Raw genomic sequence first — 20,308 nt, forward strand, 5'->3', positions numbered from 1 at the left:
TAAATATCCAGTGTTCTTTTGCTGTCATAGAGGATATTCATGTTAATAATGCTGTCTGGTGCTGAGGTCTGGGCCTGTGTTCACTCAAATAGACCTATTCTTTACCCATTGTCTACAACTGAGCTGCCCCCCCCCCCGTCCAGTTGGCTCCACATCCTTCCTCAAAATAAATGATGGCAGCTGAAAACAAAACAAATGTTTTTCCGATGTTTTGACCCACCAAGAAATTGTATCGCAATTTTCCATATTCGATATTTGGCTCCCTAAGGCAGCCTTATTTTTTTATTTTTAAAATGGTCATTTTTTTTTACTATTGTCTTTGCTGCCTCAACCCATGACATCTGGCTGTTTTTTATCAATATGACTTGGGTGCTCTAGATGTCAACCTGAGTGTTCTTTTTTGACTAAATCAAATGTGTAGCACATTTCATTCTTTTTTATAATGAAGGAATAAATACTACAGATATAATAGTAAATGTGTTGCAAATAATTGGCCTGGTTTAAAATAGACTCTACGTCACAAAAAGGAATGCTGCCCAGGTAATTAGAGACAGTTGATTATTTTGTTCCCTCCCCCAGTAATTCTGAGCAAATCTTTGCTCCAATGGCAGTGGTCATACCCAACAGGCTGCATTCCTGAAAGTGGAATTTTCTGATGTTTCTGCAGAGAGCGAATGAAGGCTATGGAGCAACAGATTGCCAGCTTGACTGGTCTTGTTCAACATGCACTTTTAAAGGGGCCAAACACTAGTGGCACCAAGGAGCCTCTCAGGTAAGCAATCAAGGTGTAGGACAGACAGAGGCATTAGGAAAAATAAGGCTGAAACGAGTCGAGGATGAAAAGTTTGATATTTAGCAAGAGAAATATGGATCACTTTCCTCCGAGATGATTATTCCAAACAGACATATTAAATAAATCTGATTAAGAGGAAATGGGGTGAGTGTGATATGAAAAGAAGTTGCCCTTTTTTAAAATGGCTCTTGATATGATTCATGTGGCTGCATTCTAACCTGGCATTTCGGTCTTTGTGATGTTTGCTTGACTCTAAAACCTCGTCAAGTGTTTATTCCTCTGTGTTGTAATAAGCTTTGTTCAAACATAACATCATTTTAACATCTGGTTGGCCTGCCATCCCCCCTTCATACCTGTTTCACTAACACAAACTAACCTGTGAACCAAAGTATCTCAAAATATGGTGTTCTCCCCGTTGAATATCTTGGTTTGATCAGTGTCTTTGTTGCAACAGTGAAAGACCGGCAAAGGTGCCATCTCCAGCCCACAGCGCACAAAGTTCAGGTCAGTATCATGGTGCTCATAGATTGCAATACCTGTTTTATGTGCCTTAACATCTTATATTATCAAGCCTACACATCAGTGTCCGTCAACATTCTGCAGCAAACAGTCTGGCAGGGAGGAGAAACACAAAGAGGCTGCCTTGCTTGTCATTGGCTCATATTATTGCAGCCCTTTCCCCTGTACGCGCAGTCTGTTCATTCATTCATTGTCTGTACGGCTTATCCTACTCTCAGTGTCGCTGTGGGGCTGGAGCCTATCCCAGCGATAGAAGTTAAAATACAAGAACCAGCTGATATAACATCTGCCCCTCAAAGCACTATTTTACTTTATTTTCAGACCTGAAAAGGTGATTCAGCAGATTGGCTGCTTTGTAGTGGTCTGTGGGCAGATCAAGGTTTCATGAAAAGGTCCTCCACAGTAACAGACTGAAATAACACTGTTTAATTATTTTGGCAGCCAATTTCAGATCACAACACATTCCACTTTTGGCTTTTGGATTGAATGAGTATGTTGAAAACACCAGAAAAGTTACAGGTCTGCTTTTGATCTCAGCAGACTACAAGAGGATAGCAGTTGTATCTGATTTTTTTAATGATCCCTCACTTGCTTTAGGTTGTCAGGACAAAGCCTGAGCTTACTTTGACAGTCATAGTCCCTCAAAGGCCAAAGATAGCTTTCAGGTCCCTAGTGAGACAAGCGCCGGTGAATATAATTTTGAGATTATGAAGACAAGGGTTTGCTCGCCTCTCAATACTCCAGTGAGACGCTGCAAAAAGACCACAGGAGTAGATTTACTGTGACCTACTGTTTGGCGATGGGCAGGGGAATTAGTTTCTTTTATTTTGATTCCATATTTTCAAGTGCTGGTTAATCTTGCAGATACCCAAATTCCCTTAGATTTATGTTAAACACTTACATTATGTTCTGAGAAAAATTAGTATCTCCTTAAAGTTGTCATTCTCGTTATTGTCATTACTGCTCAAACTCGCCTTCCCGCCCGTATCAGCAAAGTCAAAAGTCATAAGTATAAAGACGTATCAACCAGGACTCACACTGGATGGTGAATGTTTTTCAGCCGTCTTTGTTTTCATTTTTCAAACCCCAGTTACTTTGGATAGTTCACATATTTCATACCCGCTTTGTAATAAAACAGCAGTCCTTTAGAAAACTTTTTATTACAGTTGTTTTTTTTAGACTACTCTAATCTATTATTGCTGCTATTGCCCTGACTGAGAAAATATGAATTTATCAGTTTTATCGGAACACATACTTGAGCTCCTGAGAGGTTTGAATTGAATTTGATAATTATTTTGATTGCCCGTACAGGCACTCTCAGCAAACCGCAAATATAAAGTCTTATTTCACAACCTCTTGTCTCCATTCCTTGTGGAGATAAAAAATACCAATATCTGACATTGAATTGCAGATAATGTGAATACTTGTGTGCCTGTGTTTCTTGTGTAGGGAAAGAGATACAGAAAAGAATTCAGGCAGTTATTACAAAAGGAAGGGTGATATTATAGGCAACAGGATACCAGCACGAAATGATCAAAAGTGATTTATTATGGGCAACAACATGAAGACAGACAATGAAAAGACATGACTCAATATATAGCTTAATCAGTGAGTGCTAATTTCCTGTTTGTTTTTATTCTTTCCGCAACCACAACTCAACTCTGTCTTCAAGATATGGAACAGCGCAACGCTGTACTCTTAATTAATATTAAAGTGACAATACCATGGCTATCTCCAGCTTGGTCATTGTATTTTATGGATTTTACCATAAAAGTTTTTCATGAGTCACAAATAAATCCTTGTTATCACACAAATCCCATTGCTCCCCCTTCTCTTAAAAATATGCCGTTTTGGCTTCTGTCTTTTTATTCCCTTTTCTCTTAAGGCCTTTTTTCCCTTTGGACATTCTGAAGTCTGCCACAAAGCACACATTACTGTGGAGTACATTACTATATCAGGAAATCCTGTGCGAGGCTATTTTTCAAAGTCATAAACCTGTTCTCTATATATTAATCTCATTATTTCGAACTTAGGTTATATTAAATATTTTTGACCTTCTTCTTCTTCTTCTTCTTCTTCTTCTTCTTCTTCTTCTTCTTCTTCTTCTTCTTCTTCTTTCGGCTTTTCACTTCAGGGGTTGCCACAGCAAATCAACCTTCTCCATCTAATCTATTCTCTGTATCCTCCTCTTTCACACCAACTGCCTACATATCCTTTCTCACTTCATCCATAAATGTTCTCCTTGGTCTTCCTCAGGACTTCCTGCCTGGCAGGACCAATATATTTACTATGCCTCCTCTGTACATGACCCAACCATCTCAGTCTCGCATCTCTTGACCTTCTCTCCAAAACATCTAACATGAGCCATCCCTCTGATAGGCTCATTCCCAATCCTATCCATCCTGATTACTCCCAAAGAGAACCTTAACATTTTCATCTCTACAACCTAGCTCTAGCTCTAACACCTTTCCTTTCATCCTGGCTGATAGTCTTCTATCGCATAGTACCCCTGACACTTTTCTCCACCCATTCCAACCTGCTCTAACCCGTCTCTTCACCTCTTTTCCACACTCTACGTTGCTCTGGACTGTTGATCCCAAGTACCTGAAATCCTCCAACTTCTTGATCTCCACTCCCTGTAGCCTCGCCGCTCAACCCGAGTTCCTCTCATTCACGCACATATTCTCTGTCTTGCTGCGACTAACTTTCATTCCTCTCCTTTCCAGCGCATACCTCCACCTCTCTAGATTTTCCTCGGCTCGTTCTCTGCTCTCACTGCAGATCACAATGTCATCTGCAAACATCATGGTCCATGGAGACCTCATCTGTCAGCCTGTCCATCACTACTGCAAACAAGAAGGGGCTCAGAGCTGATTCCTGATGGAGTCTCACCTCCACCTTGAACTTCTCTGTTACCTCTACAGAACACCTCACCACCGTCTCACAGCTAGCATATATATCCTGCCGCAATTCTGCACCTCCCTCATATTCTTAAAAATGGGCACCATCACACTTTGTCTCCATTCTTCAGGCATCTTCTCATTCTCTAAGATACTGTTGAATAAATTAGTCAGAAACTCTACCACTGCCTCTCTTAGACACTTCCACACCTCCACAGGCATAACATCAGGACCAACTGCCCTTCCACTCTTCATCCCCTGCAGTGCTTTCCTCATCCTTATACCTTTTACTTTTACTGCCTTTTACTCATTTCTGCTACTTTATGGTCTACAATAGTCACCTCTTGTACCCTTGTCTCTCTTTCATTTTCCACACTCATCAGCTCTTCAAAGTACTCTTTCCATCATCCCATTATTCCCATTACTAGCATCTGTCAATACATTTCCCTTTCCATCCATAATCACCCGGACCTGTTGTACATCCTTTCCATCATTATTTCTCAGATCATTCTCTCCCTCCTTAGTGTCCAACCGAGCATACATGTCATCGCACACCCTTTGTTTTGCCTTTATATCTATATTTACCTTCCGCTGTATCTGTACTGTATCCCATCTGTACTTCTGTCTGTTCTCTTTAGTCCTCTCAGTGTCCCACTTCTTCTTTGCTAACCGCTTTCTCTGTATATACTCCTGCACTTCCTCATTCCACCGCCAAGTCTCCTTATCTACTTTTCCTCCAGATGACACACCAAGTACTCTTCTACCTGTCTCCCTGATAACACTAGTACTTGTCCAATCATCTGGAAGCTCTCCCTGACCACCCAGAGCCTTTCTCATTTCCTCCCTGAAAACCATACAACACACCCCCCTTTTCAGCTTCCACCACTTTGTCCTCTCATCTGCCTTTGTCCTCTTGATCTTCCTTGTCACCAGAGTCATCTTACAAACCACTATCCTTTGCTGTCTGGCTACACTCTCACCCACAACTACTTTGTAGTAATTTATCTCTTTCAGGTTACCTTGTCTATACAAGATGCAGTCTGCCTGGGTGCTCCTCCCTCTGCTCTTATCAGTTTATATTTTGACCTTAAATCTTGATTTTCTATTATTTATTAAAACATTTACCAATATATTGACAGGAAAATATATTGAGTCCATTCTTAGGACAGCAAGCTGGGTTGGAAGCGAACATGTTTTTCTTATGTGCAGTCAAGAAGGAAGTGTAATTTTATGTATTAACCTTGATAGAATGATATGATAGAGTGTAGAGTATTTGAATAATAAAAATGTGGAAAAAAGTTTCTCACATCCTACGTAACTGACCATATTCTCAGGTTGACCTTTTTCTTTCTCCAGGTGGTTCACCAGTTTTGCCTCCCAAAAGTAGTGCAGGCCCACCAGAGAAAGGTACAGCCCCTCTTAAAGTCAACCTCCAGCAGTTCAGGAAAAATGTTTCTGATCTCAGGATGCAACTGCATCAGATGAGACAGCAACAGGTGAGGTCGCTTTCTGTTTTTATATTAATTTATGATGTGGTTGTGTCCATTCAGATATCCTCTGTGCAATGTGCAATAGAGAACCCTCACACAGTTTGGTATTTTTGTTACGCTGATCTGGATGGTCTAATGTTTCATTCCTCTGTGCATCCGCTCAGCTTCAAAACCAGGAGGTGTTGCGCGTACAGCTGAAACGGGCGGAACAGGAAATCAATGTTAAACTTGTAGAAGCCATTAGGCGACTGGAGGACCCCGCTCAGAAACAGAGGGCCCTGGTAGAGGAGGACCGACACAAGTACTTGGGTCTGGAGGAGCGTGTCCTTACTCAGCTTGGGTACGGCTGCTCGTCATTATTATCTGATTAACTGCCATAAGTGTTGTTTTCTTATTTAGCTGATAGTTACAGTTTATATCTGTGACAAAATATTTTCAGTGATTAACTCCTGAGTCCATGAGATCTAAATAATAAATCTTAATGCCCAGTCCGTTAACACTCGTCTGTCTCTAGTCAAAATGCTCTCGCCTCGGAAATCCCCGAGAAGCTTAATTTCAGTCAGCTCCTCTGAGCTCTTTCCTGCTAAACTCTCTGACAAGCCACCTCCCTGCAAATCATAGCGCACAGGTTTGTACAGGCAAGTCATGCCTCCTTCACAGAGACAGTCTTAAACAAGTGACCCAACTTGGGAGTAATTATTTCCCGCTCTGCTTTTATTTTAATTCACTTGCCTCATCTTGCCAACAGGGAACGGTAATTTAATCCTTTTTATTTGGATGTTTACAAGCAAGGTCAAATGGCATTCTCTTTCTATGGAGCGGTGAACATATGCCCCAATAAACACAATAACTGCTCGTGGAGATGAGGAAATGAGCAAATAAAGTCAATGGTTACCCCATCTTATCCAGGTGTGAGTCAGCAAAACACAGTTGGCGGCACTTTAAACAAGCTTGGTTAATTTGGGCTTATTGGCTTTAAGACCAGTGTGAGAAATCACTGACCTCTCAAGCCAAGAACTTAATGTATCATGACCCAAAAAGAGAACATTTCGAAACATTTTTAATTATAATTATTATTCTTAGGTGCTTTAAATAGGATAGTTTGTCATTGACTGTGGACATAATGGAGGAAGACAAATGTTTCATGACTTCCTTCGGGTTCTTCTCACCATTAGTTATGTGCCTGTGAGCCCATATTTAAACTTACAGAATTGTTCTTTATGAACCCAGAAACACAATATTAATATAAAGACATATAGAAATATAAAGACCACTCTCTTAAATAAAATACTAATTTAATAAAAGACTATTTTTTACACACACAGAAATTACACATCTAGTGGTTTAATGTGTTCTATGTAGAAAAAAATCCTGTCATGTATAATCAATTATTGGATTTGCTGGATAAATCAAATAGTCTCCATCTGATTTAAGAAAGTCCGATATACACAGGACAGTGTATAACATAGTGTCTATATTTCTATTTTGTTACATTCAATATTGTGTCACTTTATCAATGCATCGTTACTAAGATGTGAACCTGTCAGCATTTTATTTGTGAAATAAATGAATTGGTCCTGCCCTCTAGTGTTTATAAAGAGTAAACAAAATATTAATAGCTGTCTTTTCTTATTTGCTTTTTTAACAAACCTATTTGAACAACCTTATATAAGTCAATTTCATACTTAAATGAGAAAGTGGACAACTTGTTGCCGATTCATTTAAACTGCATTTTTACTATCTTAATTGTTGCCTCATGATTGGGTAGTTCAATAAGTGACTGAATATTCAGTCATTCTGCAGTTCTAATATACTGTTGACAAATTTAACTTTTGTTGCTTTTTTTTACATAATTTTCCTTAAACCTCATTTTCAACCCTGAATTCTGTTGCCCTTTCTGTCTTGCATGGCTCGGTTTTCTGCAGTGACCTGGAGCAGTATGTTGGCTCCCTGCAGAAAGACTCTGCAGCAACACAAAGAGTGGTAACGCTGAAGGATGTGGAAGAGGGAGCTGTGACTCTGAGGAAGGTTGGCGAATCTCTGGCGGGTCTCAAAGGTAATTTGAAAAATCAACAACTTAGCACACCGATGTAGCTTCTTCCATACTTAAAGGCAAAGAGGAGAACTGGACTCTTAACGTTTTCAAAACCAAAATGAGCTTTAAGTTATTTTGTTTATGGTAAACATTGTAAGTGATTACTACTAATCCACGTGTATGTGTATTTTCCCAGGAGAGTTTCCAGCCCTGCAGACAAGAATGAGGGCTGTGCTCAGGATAGAAGTCGAAGCTGTGAAGTTTTTGAAAGAGGAGCCCCATAAACTGGATAGTATGCTTAAAAGGGTCAAGAGCCTGACTGACACACTCAGTAGTCTGCGGAGGTAGGGCTAAGATAGAAACAGAGAAGATAAAGTTGGGATCAGGGGAGGAGGTATTGGAGCATGGGGACCAAGTGTGAGAAATGGGGAATTGAGGATGAAAACAAAAAGCCTTTCTCCCAGATCCTCAGACGGTTCTGCGATGATGGAGATTGTACTGTTTGATTATAGGGGCAAGCTGGCCTGTATTCCATCAAAGAGGTAATTTTGTGTGGATAGAGAAGTGTGTCGTCAAACTCGGTTTACTTCCATCAGCTTCACTGAAGCGATAAGTGAGTTCATTTAGTTGACACTGCAGCCCCTTATTTCCATTTTGATATGTCACAGAGTCCAAACGTGCTCCCATGTGCTCTCCCGTTTTCCCTGTATGACATTGGGAATTCAAAGAAAACTTGCCCTCTTAGCCATTCATCGTGACTTTTTATGATATTTTCAACCCCAAATGAATCTGCATTATTTGCCAATTTAACTATCTGATGTGACTTGTTTACATTTGGGTAAGAAATCAAATGCAGTAATCCAAATGTGATATTTTTATGAGGGCTATTTGGTGGAGATGGTATATTGGTATTGTACATCAGAGGTTTTGAACATTTTCACTGAGTTTCTGATATAAACCATTATTATCTCAACAGGTGTGCAACTGAGGGCCCTCAGAAGGGATCTGATCCTTCAGTTCATATTCCAACAGACAACAGTTCCTTAGCAACAACTGCTACAGAGGCTCCTGCTGATGTTCCTCAAGGGTCAGTCCAGCCTGGCGGTGCAGCAGCCCAACTGGAGCCTCTGAGTTCCACCATTAGATCAGAGGTGATGCCTTCCTCTCCAGTGGTGATCCATCATGTCCAGAGCTCCCCGGTCCAGATGCAGCATTCTCAGCAGTCAGCAGCATTATCTACTCAGCCCAGTCCACCACTTACACCGAGCCCATCTCATGTTCATTGCCCCAACCCAAGCAAGAGCCAAGGCCACAAGCCTCCCAACGGGGCAACCTCTGATCCACAGAGTCCAATCCATCACAAGAAGACAGCTGGGAACTCAATGAACAATGGCGACATCGCTGTAAGCCAGGATCTCGTCATAGAGGAGCTGCAGAGCAGTCAGGAAAAAAGCAAAAACAGAGCCATTTCCATAGAGGTATGTTTAGTCGCTCATCACTTTTTTGGACAACTTCCTTGGAACCAGCCAAGCTTTTTAAAACGTTAATGTATCCTATTTTTTCCATTCTCAGGCTGCAGAGAAGGGCTGGGAAGAGAAGAGGCAAAACATGGGACACTATGATGGAAAAGAATTCGAGAAGATCCTCCAGGAGGCCCAGGCCAGCATGATGAAGGGCATTCCCAGCCTAGATGTTGAAGGGAACCCCGGAATAGCCCCTGCTGCCTCCAGGGAACAAGCAAACATTCATAGAGAACTGGAGTCGCCAACAGGTTTGTAAAAATATAGTCAAATGAAAAAAATATTAACCCAGTGACCCCATGTTCAACTATGCTTTTTTTCCCTTTTCATGATTAAGAACTCCAGTCTGAGACTCACTCAGACAAGCCAGGTAAGAAAGGACCCGAGAAGCTTCCAAAGCCTGTTGTGGAGAAGGCAGCCAAACCTGCACTGGAGAAACCCTCCAAGGCTGCCAGCAAGATGGCCGATGGTGGCACCAAGCAGGGATCTGAGAAGTCCAGCAAGTCCCCACCTCCACCTCCTCCAAGAAAGACCTTCAACAACTCAAGCTCAGGCATGACCACCACACGATCTGGAGAGGTGGTTTACACCAGAAAGGAGTCTGTATCAGCTCAGGTCAGTCTAGAAAAGAGTTCTCGGAAACAACGCCCATTCATGAATGTAGGCCGCATCCAGTCGCTTCACCGTCAAACAGAAGTTGTACATATATAAGATACATAATATGCAATTTATTAGCAGTAATAAATCTGTTTACTGTCCCTTTATCAGGAGGGTGAAGAGGAGGATCGACCTCCTGCTCGCCAACCCAAGCCCAACAAAGTTTCTCCAGAGATCAAGAGGCCTGTATCTCCTACCCCTGCCATTGCATCTGCTCCAGCAGAGGAAGAAGATGAGGGGGACAAGATCATGGCAGAGCTTCAGGTTAGATACACTCGCACACATACATTGTCTCGTACGTGTGAACAAAAACACATCTTGGGTGGAAGGTCTACTATACTTTGCTGATTTCTGCTTTTTGGGATCGGGTTGCTTCTCACTTCTTTCTGTTGTGCTCACTTTGGAAGACGCAAAGGATAGTTCCAGACAGTTGATAAATGATTTAACCATTGACACTGATTCCAAGTCTCTCATATATGGAATTTCAAACCTGTGTTTGAAAAGAAAATACTCAAAGCCCCCCCTCAAAATGCTTGTTTGCCCATTTGCCCTACACTTTCCAGGTTTTCCAGAAGTGCGCAGTTAAGGAAGTAGGGGTGAAAAGTTTGATAGAGCCCACCGCTCGAATTGAACCACAGATAAAAGAGCTAAGACCAGGGGCCTTAATGCCCGTCAAAGAGAAAAAGGTAAAATGTATGTCGCCGTACAGCTGTCCAGCTAACTGCCTGCCTCTGCCAACTGTCTGACACAACTGATTGCTGTATCTTAACACTTATACACCTTTGCATCCTTGCTTTGGCGCAAGAGAAACTTGTAACAGCTGCCTCCAACAACTCCTTTCCTTGCTGCCTCATCCTCCTCCCCTCCTGAAGCTTGAAAATATCAGGATTAAGTCTGCATACAATTGAGCCTCTGAAAAGATGCTGTCTTTTGTGTATCTGGACAAGAGTATGATGGGGTTTTCTGCCGATGCTTTGATTATCACTTGTCTTCTTCAAATCAATAAAGACATCAGCACTGTACTTGACAGGCAATTAAATCGTCTTTTGTCTTTCTTTAATCTCTTTCTTTACAATTATCGTTCTAGTTATTTAATTGACAATTAGAAGAGACACCATCCTTGCAGACTTACTAGAGGGTAGTTTGGCTACCTTGCATGCTTCCCCTCTCATTTATTTCTTAGGAATTAATATTTCATTTCTCTGCATCTTTACTCTACTTTACATCACTTTGCTTTCTCAGCCTTATTCCCATGGAAATAGCACAATCCTTTAATCCACATATCAGTCCATTTTTCAAAAACTATATTTGTCTCAACCTTTGCCTCTTATTGTTACAAAGAATTCTCATATGTTGACAAGCAATGAATTGGACTGGCTCCAGGTACAGCCCAAACAAATTCACAGGATAATAGAATATATAAAGGCAGAGTTGATGCAAAGTTAACTAACTATTAAAATATGTAAATAATTGTGAGATGTGAAAATTTTCATGTGTCATTACAAATGTTTAGATATCTCACAGACGCTAATGAAAGTGTACAGATTCAGAGATTTGATAATATGCATTATGAAATTGAAAATTTTATTGCAGTATAATGCCAATAATTGCATTGCATCTTTTGCTTTTGTGATTAGTACTGCTAAGCCCTTGAATTAAATTCATAGAGTAAGAAAAGATTGACTAGGAAACATAAAACTTTCATGCATGAGAAATAGATGAAAATGGTAATTGTGAGGCTTGTATCATCTGAATCATTAGTCGACTGGTTCAATATTGCAAGCAGATTTAATTTTTGTGAAAATAGAGACAAGATTAACTGTGGGTTAATATAAACTATATTAACACAACAGATAATGGGATTTTATCTGAAATTACAGAGAAAGTTATGCTGTGGGCTGTTTTTTAAATGTAAATTCAAAAAAGCATTTGCAATATTAACAAGCAGTATGCAAAAACATGATTTAAAAATCCCTTTTAAGTCACGGATAGTAAATGCTTATTTTATAAACCAGATTTAATAAACTTTACTGGAGACATTTAACATGCACTATTTAATTATCAGAACAACACATAAATTGTGATGATAAAGCTTATGAAAAAAAGCTCTAATCTTAAAAATGTATTCTGCAAATAGCTTTCGTGGGTATTTGTTTACTTTAGTATTGGCACCATAGATGCTAGTGCGATGTACGTTAAAACCGTTAATCACTAGCAACCTGATGCACCAGTTGCCCAGTAATATTGTTCCCTCGCACACTGTCCTAGCAGAGTTCAGAGCCCAGTCAAGATGATAAAACTCCAGATACAGATGAAAACGGCAACTCGACTGTCAGACAAAGCCAGGGGGTAAGTGTGAGCTTTGAATTTAATACCATGATATTCAGGTACAGGCAAATATATTTCAAAATGTGAATTTTAACGACTACTGCTTTATATTCTTAGGTCATTTACTATGTGACTGGAAAGATTCCCAAAGAGTACCCTCCTCCGTCAGGAACCGAGGAAACTAATGAACAACGAGAGCCTTCACAGTCTCCATCACAGGTGTCAAATGTCAATGTTAATGACAATTCTTCAAGCCAGCAACAGCAGCAGGATCATCCACCGGTCTCACCAGTGCCTAAATCACCTCCACCTATATCACCAAAGCCCACGGGCCTAAATGGATTCAAATTGTCCAAGAAGCACGTTAAACGCTCGGAGTCTCTGAAGACTAGTGCAGAGATGGAGAAGGGAAACATCCTCAACAAAATTAACAAAGAAAAGAAAAGTCTGGTGAAACAGGAGAACATTTCCTCAGGAAAAAGTGTGATTCCTGAGTCTATGCCAACTTCTACAGACAGTATGGATGTAGAGGGGACTAACAGTTCTACTGTGAATACAAAAAACACTTCTGTGGTAAACAATTATCCACCCGACACGAACAACAAGCAGGTTCATGAAGATGCAAGTCTTAGTCCAGACCTACCTGGTGAAGAGGCTCCTCCACCCCCTGACAATATTGCCTTTATGATCACTAACACTAAGGTTCAGGCTCTGTCATGTGGTGAGTACCAGGAACTTGTCAATGCCAAGAAGGGAAGTGTCCAGACTGTCACTGTGGGTGGTGCCACCTTAGCAGATCCCAACGTACCTCAGGATAATGGATTTAACAAAAAGCCCGTCATCATTATTTTTGATGAACCTATGGATATCCGTTCAGCTTACAAGCGACTTTCCACCATTTTTGAGTGTGAGGAGGAACTGGAGAGGATGTTGGCCGAAGAGCGCATTGAGGAGGAGAGCGAAGAGTCAGACACGGAGAGGAGCAGCTGGCTGCACATAAACACTGGAGGGATTGAAGTGGTTGATGGTAAAAAGGTCAGCTCTTCTCAGAGCATCGGCGACCAAACCAGCTTATCATCCTCATCTTTGTCCTCTATTTCTGAACTAACTGACAGTGGGGTGAACTTTGACGCAAATGGGGAAACCAAGCAGGATAGTAAGAAAAAATTCAAGTTTAAGTTCCCTAAAAAACAGCTGGCCGCGCTTACCCAGGCAATTCGCACGGGCACGAAGTCAGGCAAAAAGACCCTACAGGTGGTTGTGTACGAAGATGAGGAGGAGTCTGATGGCACAGTCAGGCAGCACAAGGAAGCAAAGAGATTTGAGATTACACGTTCAAAATCCTCTGCGGACTCCAAGTCAACAAGCTCAGTTCCACAGAAGAGGCCAACCTCAGACTCTGTTTGCAGGACAAATGAAATACGGAAGAACGCCTACAAGACTCTGGACAGCCTAGAACAGACCATCAAGCAGCTGGAGACCACTATCACTGAGATGGGACCTCGCTCCCCTGAGGAATCAGTCGATCCAGTTTGTGCAGAGGTGACAACAGGGGCAAACAAGAAAATCTCAGAAGTAGTGGGCCTGAAGAGGTCGTCCTCTCTTCCCACCTCCAGGGGGTCTGCCCTGAAGGTATCCAGCAAAAATTTATTGCAGAAGAAGACTAAACCCTTGCTCCTTCCTCGTCCTGTAGTCGTCCCCGCCACCCCCAACACCACAACAACTACCACCATCACCACCACTGCCCTCAGTGCCCCCTGCACCGTGCAACAGGTCTCTCTCTAGCTATTGTTGCTCCACAAGGCTTTGGGTCTTTCTCTTTCAGTTTCCAACCTACCCTCACTCCAGCCCTAACCACTGAAATTACAAACAATTAATCCACTCCACAGACTCCACAGGTAGTTGGAAATGTTGGAAAAGTCCACCTTGGTTTTCTCCCTCTGTAAAATCATGTTGGGGCTGGCATTTCGTTCGGTTCCTGCCTACCATCTCTCGCTTCAGTTCATTGCTAAAACTCTGAGGTTTTCAGCAAATGACAAACTCAACAAGGACACATATGATGATTAATCTTTGTCATTGTTCTAATCCTTGACTGCATGTACCACTGTTACTATTGAATGGAAGTTTTATGGTCCTACTTGGTGCATGATTTCCCACTGGTGTTGATTATCTAGGTGATGAATGAAAGATGTTTGTACTGTCAGTGTCCTGAGTTTTCATACTTCCTATATGGTGTGTCTCTCCCTTCTTTTGTTTTATTTCTTGTTTTGTTTTTCGTTTGGATCCCCCTGCAGAATACCAGTGTCGCTTCCCCTACTAGTCGGATGCCCATCCCTTTGTCTACGAAGTCCAGGCAGTCACCGAGTACTCCTGACAAAGCAGGAAAACAGCAAAAACTGCAGGACGCTCAAAGGCAGTTCCGACAGGTAGTTTTAATGTAGGGCCTTACTGGAGACTAAAGGAAATACATTTATAGCAATCAAAAATATGAAGCATGAATAGTAAAGGGGAAATACTACCAAAGTTGTCAGTTTCCAAGTGTTTTGGGGGAAAAAAAATAAAGTCACTGTGGTGACAACTGTGGCTCTCTTAATGTTTCTTTTGAGTCTGCTCTGACAAGAAGGCATGTTTGACTTTTGACTGTTACCCCATAACATCACTGTACTGTATGCTTCTGCATGTCCACACTGCTCATGGTTTTCACTGTGTTGGTGATTTAACAAAAAAAAAAAAAAAAAAAACGGAAAAAAATAGCAGAGACAAATGGAATCCAACCCTGTCATCAGCTGAGTTGTCATCACATCTCCCGTTCCCATCACAGCTGAGTTCCTAAACAGTGTTGCCAAAACCCAAGGATGCTTATGGCTGCGTTAAAATAAAATAAAGAACTCACTGACCTTTTAGGCTGTGCTCCCCTCCCCCCCCACCTCACAATGCATCTCTGCTGAAACCCCACATTACTGCATAGCTTCCTAACTACACAGTGATACATTTCCCGGCAAATAAATCCTTGCCAGATCTCACCATGTTGCACCATCGGTTTCAGTGGACGACTGCCCCACATTTCCCCTGTCTGCTCACACTCTTCAAAATCCTAACCCTGTATTTGAAATCTATCTAAATAGCCACTGAATGAATGTCTTTTCACAAGCCCCTCTAACACACCGGCAGTGTCAAGATGCTGCTTCACTCTATCTAACCTTTGCAACCATCTTACCTGGTAACAAGTCTCCCACTTTGTTGTGCCTCTCCTTTCATGTAACCAAGTAAAATTTGACCATATATGTTGGTCATTTTGGTGTGGATTAGTTGTGTCTTCATAATATTAATATTTGTCTCATAGTCATAGTTTTTTTTCTGTGTCTATAACTTGTAGAGGTTTGTTAACATTGTCCTGCCTTTCATATGTATAATTTGACCTGATTCTTTTTTTGACAACCAGTATCTGTTTTGGCATCTCTGTTTACAGGCTAACGGAAGTGCTAAAAGAGTGGGAGGGGATCATAAAACTACCTCCCCTACTATACCCATCTCTAAAATCCCCGCTTTTTATCCTAGTTCTACTAAAGGCAACTCCATGTCTGTGCAAAACCCAGATGTTACTAATTCCATTAACCCATCCTCCTCTTCCTCTTCCTCTGTGTCAAAGTCCTCCATCCTGTCCTCTCACAAAACTCGTTCTGGTTCCCTACCTTCTTCCCACATTCCCTCCCTGTCTAACGGATCCCTCAAACTCCCCACACCTTCACAGCACACAGGTAAAGCTCTCTCGTTCTCCTCACAGACTCAGAATGGTCGAGTGCACTCCTCCTCCACCTCCTCTTCCTCTTCATTCTCCCCCTCCTCCCCCTCCCCTCTGTCGCCCACACCTTTGGGCCCAGGTGGAAAGAGCATCCGCACCATACACACCCCCAGCTTCACCAGCTACAGGTCGCACAACGGCAGCAGCGGCAAATCCTGCATCCCAACAGCTACAACAGCTAAGGACGCTACATAACCCCATTACAGTCCCTCCAGCTTTAAAACAGATAGCCCTAATCATGTTTCATTTTATATGTTATTGTTTTCTTCTTTAATTGTTGGTTGTTTTTGTTTTTTTATGTTACTGTAAAAGTATTATGTCATGCACTCCCCCATTCAAAATTTATTTGACACTGGCATTCTCACACCAATGCTTTAATCTTTTTTTGAGTTCCTTATTTCATTGTGATTCTTGACTGGAGGTGTACCAGATGTTCAGACAAAATGTTTTATAACGGAACTTAAAAAAAAGATTAGTTTTACCACTTTATATTTGAAGTGGAAGGCTCTCACTGTGTTAAAGTTATATTTTTCTTGCTGTAGCTATGAATAGGGAAAATAGAGAACGTGTTCAATCACACAGACCATGTACAGATTGCGTTTTATTTTTCATACCAGAAATTGGATAACCACAGTATATTTAATCTTGTAATTTTGTTGTTTTCCCAGAGATTCAGAAGAGCCCATGTAAATGCCTTCATTGTATACACAACGTATACAAAAATTTTAAAGTGGAGCTCATTATTCACTGACTTGGCTTTTAAGAGCATTTTTTCATCGTTACATATACCAACTGCCAATTCCAATGTAGTAGCTCGAGTAATACACATATTAATTTTGATGTGCCTATTTGCCAAAGTCGTTCTAAAATGACTCACTACAAGCCTAACTCAGTCTGAAGATTTAGAGGAATTTACATGCACTCATGTTTCGACCTCAGTGTTTGTACTGCTGGTCTCAGTTTGCTAATTTAACACGTAATGTTGTCTGTAATGTAATGTAAACTGTACTTAAAAAAAGAAACTAAAAAAAAAACATGTGATCAAATCAGTTCTACCACATGTACTGTACATAGATGCTTCTACTAAGAATCTAAGTAGTTTTGTTAACATACCAAAGTTAATTCGTATGCATGCCTATCAAATATTTTAGGAGAGTGGTGTAAAAGAAGACTTGTTTGCACAGATAGTTTTTTTCTTGTTGTTGTTGTAAATATTTGGTTTTCTTTCATTTTGTAAAGCTTTAAATCACACTACAGAGGATCAGTATGGTAAAAACAAATGTGTGTTGGAGTAGCAAAAATAAAGACTTGCATGCTTGTAAAGCACTGAGTGTCAATGACTTGAATTTTTGTGATCCACAGTATGTGTGCATGTTTGATATTGTTTGTGTTTGCACAGTTGTGACAAACCACAAAAGAGTGGTACAGCTGTCACTTCTGCTTCTTCATCTCCTCAAACTAGTTATTTTTTTTCTCGCTGACACTGAGCAGACACTGCAATTATAGGTAAGAACCATCATTTTTGGTATAACTACCACTTATGAGTGTAATGCTGTAACTTTGCTCTTACCATTGGAGAGTAATTGTCAGATATCAACCAAAAATGGCATTTTAGGGGAAAAACTCACTATGGCTTGCAAGTACAATAAGCGTTAAAAATGAAAGGGATATATGTAATTATAATGTTACAGCTTTCAATTTAGCTATGGAAGCTGGCATTTTTACGCCTTGTTTTGGTCAGGTTTGATTGTTTACTCTATTGATTCACTTGATTAGGATTTGTGACCGTCGCCACCAAATACCTTTACTACCAAGAATTAAAGAATTGAGACTTAGTTTGTAAAAAAAAAAAAAAAAAAGACTTGATTTTTTTTTCACAATTTATACCATGCCACTATGTTTTGAAAATATTTGATTTGCTAATATTTGCAAATTTAATACAGTTAATAATTCCATTATGCCGCCAGAATGAACTGCTCGTCAGTTCCTGTTTCCACAAAACACCACACAGAAATGTCATTCTCATGGTTGTACTTTTGGCCCAGTGTGACTTCTGTGTGGGCTAAACTTAAATGTCTAGTTGTGGTTTTCTTTGACCAAGACCGTCGCTGCTAAATTAGAGCAGGGTCAAATGATCACATGCTCCTACAGGTGTTTTGTACCATCATAACAGCTCCATTATGTTTTTCAGCAGGCGAGTCATAAGAAACATGAACAGCTCTGAGGAAGAGATACAAGGCTTCCATAGCAGTGGCTACCGAAAGGAAAACATCCTCTTTTCAACATTTTACATCTTTGTTTTCATCATTGCTGTACCGAGCAATGCCTTAGCACTGTGGACCTTCTTTCACCAGGAAAAAAGATCTTCATCAAGGATATTCCTTAGCCAACTCTCCATAGCGGATATTTGTTATGTTCTTATTTTACCCATGCGTATCGTTTACCACCTGTCTGACAGCCACTGGCCCTTTGGACTGGTGCTTTGTCGAGTTGGAGGTTTTCTCTTTCACCTTAACTTGTATTGCAGCATTTACTTTATTAGTTTCATTAGCTTAGACAGACTCTTGGCTGTGGTTCTACCTGTAAAATCAAAATTGCTCAGAAAGGCTGCATATGCCAAGATAATTGCTGCTTTCATTTGGGTGATAACTACTTTGAGTTTGAGTCCAAAAATGTTCTCAAATATCAAAGCTAACAATACTTCAGCAGGCACGTGTAACTTGTTGTACTTGGAAGAGTCATCTCCTCCTGCTTTAGTGTCAACTGTAGTGGCATTTCTCATTCCCTTCATTACAATACTGGTCTCCTATGCACTGATTTTACAGAGATTACGATTAATCAAGCAACATATCAAGAGGAAGATGAAAGAAAAAGCCATAAAAATGATCGTCCTTGTTGTGGTAAACTTCATGTGCGCGTTTGTGCCCTACCACGTGAATAGAGTGATATACATTGCAAGTCACAGTTATGAAAATATCACTGTAGCAAGAGACGAGTCACTGAAAACAGCCAACCGCATCACAGCCGCATTGACTTGTATTAGTGCTGTCCTGGATCCTGTGTTGTATTTTTTCCTCAACCATGCCTACAAGGACATCTTGCTTCGGCTGTGCTGTGGAAATAGGTCAAATTATCAGTGAGGATGATGTGAGCAAAAAAATGTGTTTGAAAAAATCATCCTGTCATTGTGTTCTTTTGAGATAAGATAATATAATTTAACATGAGATAGACTTTATTGATCCCACAATGGGGAAATGCAATTGTCACAGCAGCATTACAGAGTAGAAAAGTGTGCAAATACTAATAATAGATAGAATATGCAAGTAAAAGATATTGATATAAGTAAACAAAAATCATGGTAAATATATACAATAGAATACATGATGTAAAAACATAAACAAGAAATGAAAGAAATGCCTTGCAAAGGGATTGGTTATAGAAATAACAGGAGAACAGCAGAAGATGTGGGTAGAAAAATTAAATGATGACAAGTAAAGTGTCTGTGAGAATATATAAATATGATATTAATATATATACACTTTGCACAGATGATAGTGGTAGTTAAAGAGGTAGTGGGCTAAAAAAATATTTTGATGATTAGCGGCTGATTAGCGATTTGATAAGCGGCTCAATACCTTGCTAGATCTGAGTTTGAACTTTATTGCAGGTAAATATGCTGGAACAGACAGATCAGCATAAAATTAGTTTAAACAAGTACAAATAACAAATTAGCTCAAAATATACATGCTATCTCGTCAGATTTAATAAAGCTAAATCAAATGTTTCTATGGCAATGTGAGACAGCACTCCTTTGTGGGTACATTTGTCTTTTCAGTGGTGTCAGACCTAAAGTAGCTTTGTGGAAAAGTTGCTGGGTTGTGGGAGAAGTGTCACGTTGTTAGCTATATTGTCCTTCTAAGTCATAAACATTACTGACCGTAAAAGGCAAGCAAAACAAAGATATCACCTTTCTTTATGTAGTATATACACTTTTTAAAAAAGGAAAACTGATTTCCCTATAACCTCCTCTAACATTTCTACAGGAGTTAAAATATCTTTTACCAAAATATATGCATAGTGGTGCCTCAGTAGAAACACAATGAATCCTTACTATGAAGACTGACCTTACATTCAAATTGCAACTCTTTCTCCATAAGTGGAAGAAAAGCTATTTACCCTAATCACATACAAGATCATTTGGTTTAAAAGGCAGAGTATACCATGGGTGTCTATGGTAGACAGGGTTAGAGAGGGGACATCTCTG

At 40.4% G+C, this 20,308-nt stretch overlaps 1 protein-coding gene across 8 annotated transcripts in view; it reads left to right on the top strand.

Annotated features, from left to right (window-relative positions):
• kiaa1217 (KIAA1217 ortholog) overlaps positions 1-17,367 on the top strand; it is an 80,365-nt gene extending 62,998 nt beyond the window's left edge. For 6 of the 8 annotated variants that reach the window (XM_086151092.1, XM_086151091.1, XM_086151096.1 and 3 more), the window contains 15 exons: positions 668-772; positions 1,248-1,297; positions 5,569-5,708; positions 5,867-6,042; positions 7,628-7,758; positions 7,934-8,081; positions 8,714-9,215; positions 9,310-9,508; positions 9,595-9,872; positions 10,026-10,178; positions 10,478-10,600; positions 12,186-12,263; positions 12,360-14,015; positions 14,537-14,668; positions 15,712-17,367. In XM_086151092.1, the coding sequence (XP_086007218.1) occupies positions 668-772; positions 1,248-1,297; positions 5,569-5,708; positions 5,867-6,042; positions 7,628-7,758; positions 7,934-8,081; positions 8,714-9,215; positions 9,310-9,508; positions 9,595-9,872; positions 10,026-10,178; positions 10,478-10,600; positions 12,186-12,263; positions 12,360-14,015; positions 14,537-14,668; positions 15,712-16,239 (4,399 nt within the window). In that variant the 3' untranslated portion in view covers positions 16,240-17,367. The remainder of the gene's footprint in view (positions 1-667; positions 773-1,247; positions 1,298-5,568; positions 5,709-5,866; positions 6,043-7,627; positions 7,759-7,933; positions 8,082-8,713; positions 9,216-9,309; positions 9,509-9,594; positions 9,873-10,025; positions 10,179-10,477; positions 10,601-12,185; positions 12,264-12,359; positions 14,016-14,536; positions 14,669-15,711) is intronic. The other 2 variants (XM_086151093.1, XM_086151099.1) reach the window with 1 other exon arrangement.
• Positions 17,368-20,308: the final 2,941 nt, after the last annotated feature.

The sequence above is a fragment of the Fistularia commersonii genome, chromosome 8 (assembly GCF_037954325.1).
Source record: "Fistularia commersonii isolate RoL2024-O1a breed Wild chromosome 8, RoL_Fcom_v1.0, whole genome shotgun sequence".
In the NCBI taxonomy this organism is placed as follows: domain Eukaryota; kingdom Metazoa; phylum Chordata; class Actinopteri; order Syngnathiformes; family Fistulariidae; genus Fistularia; species Fistularia commersonii.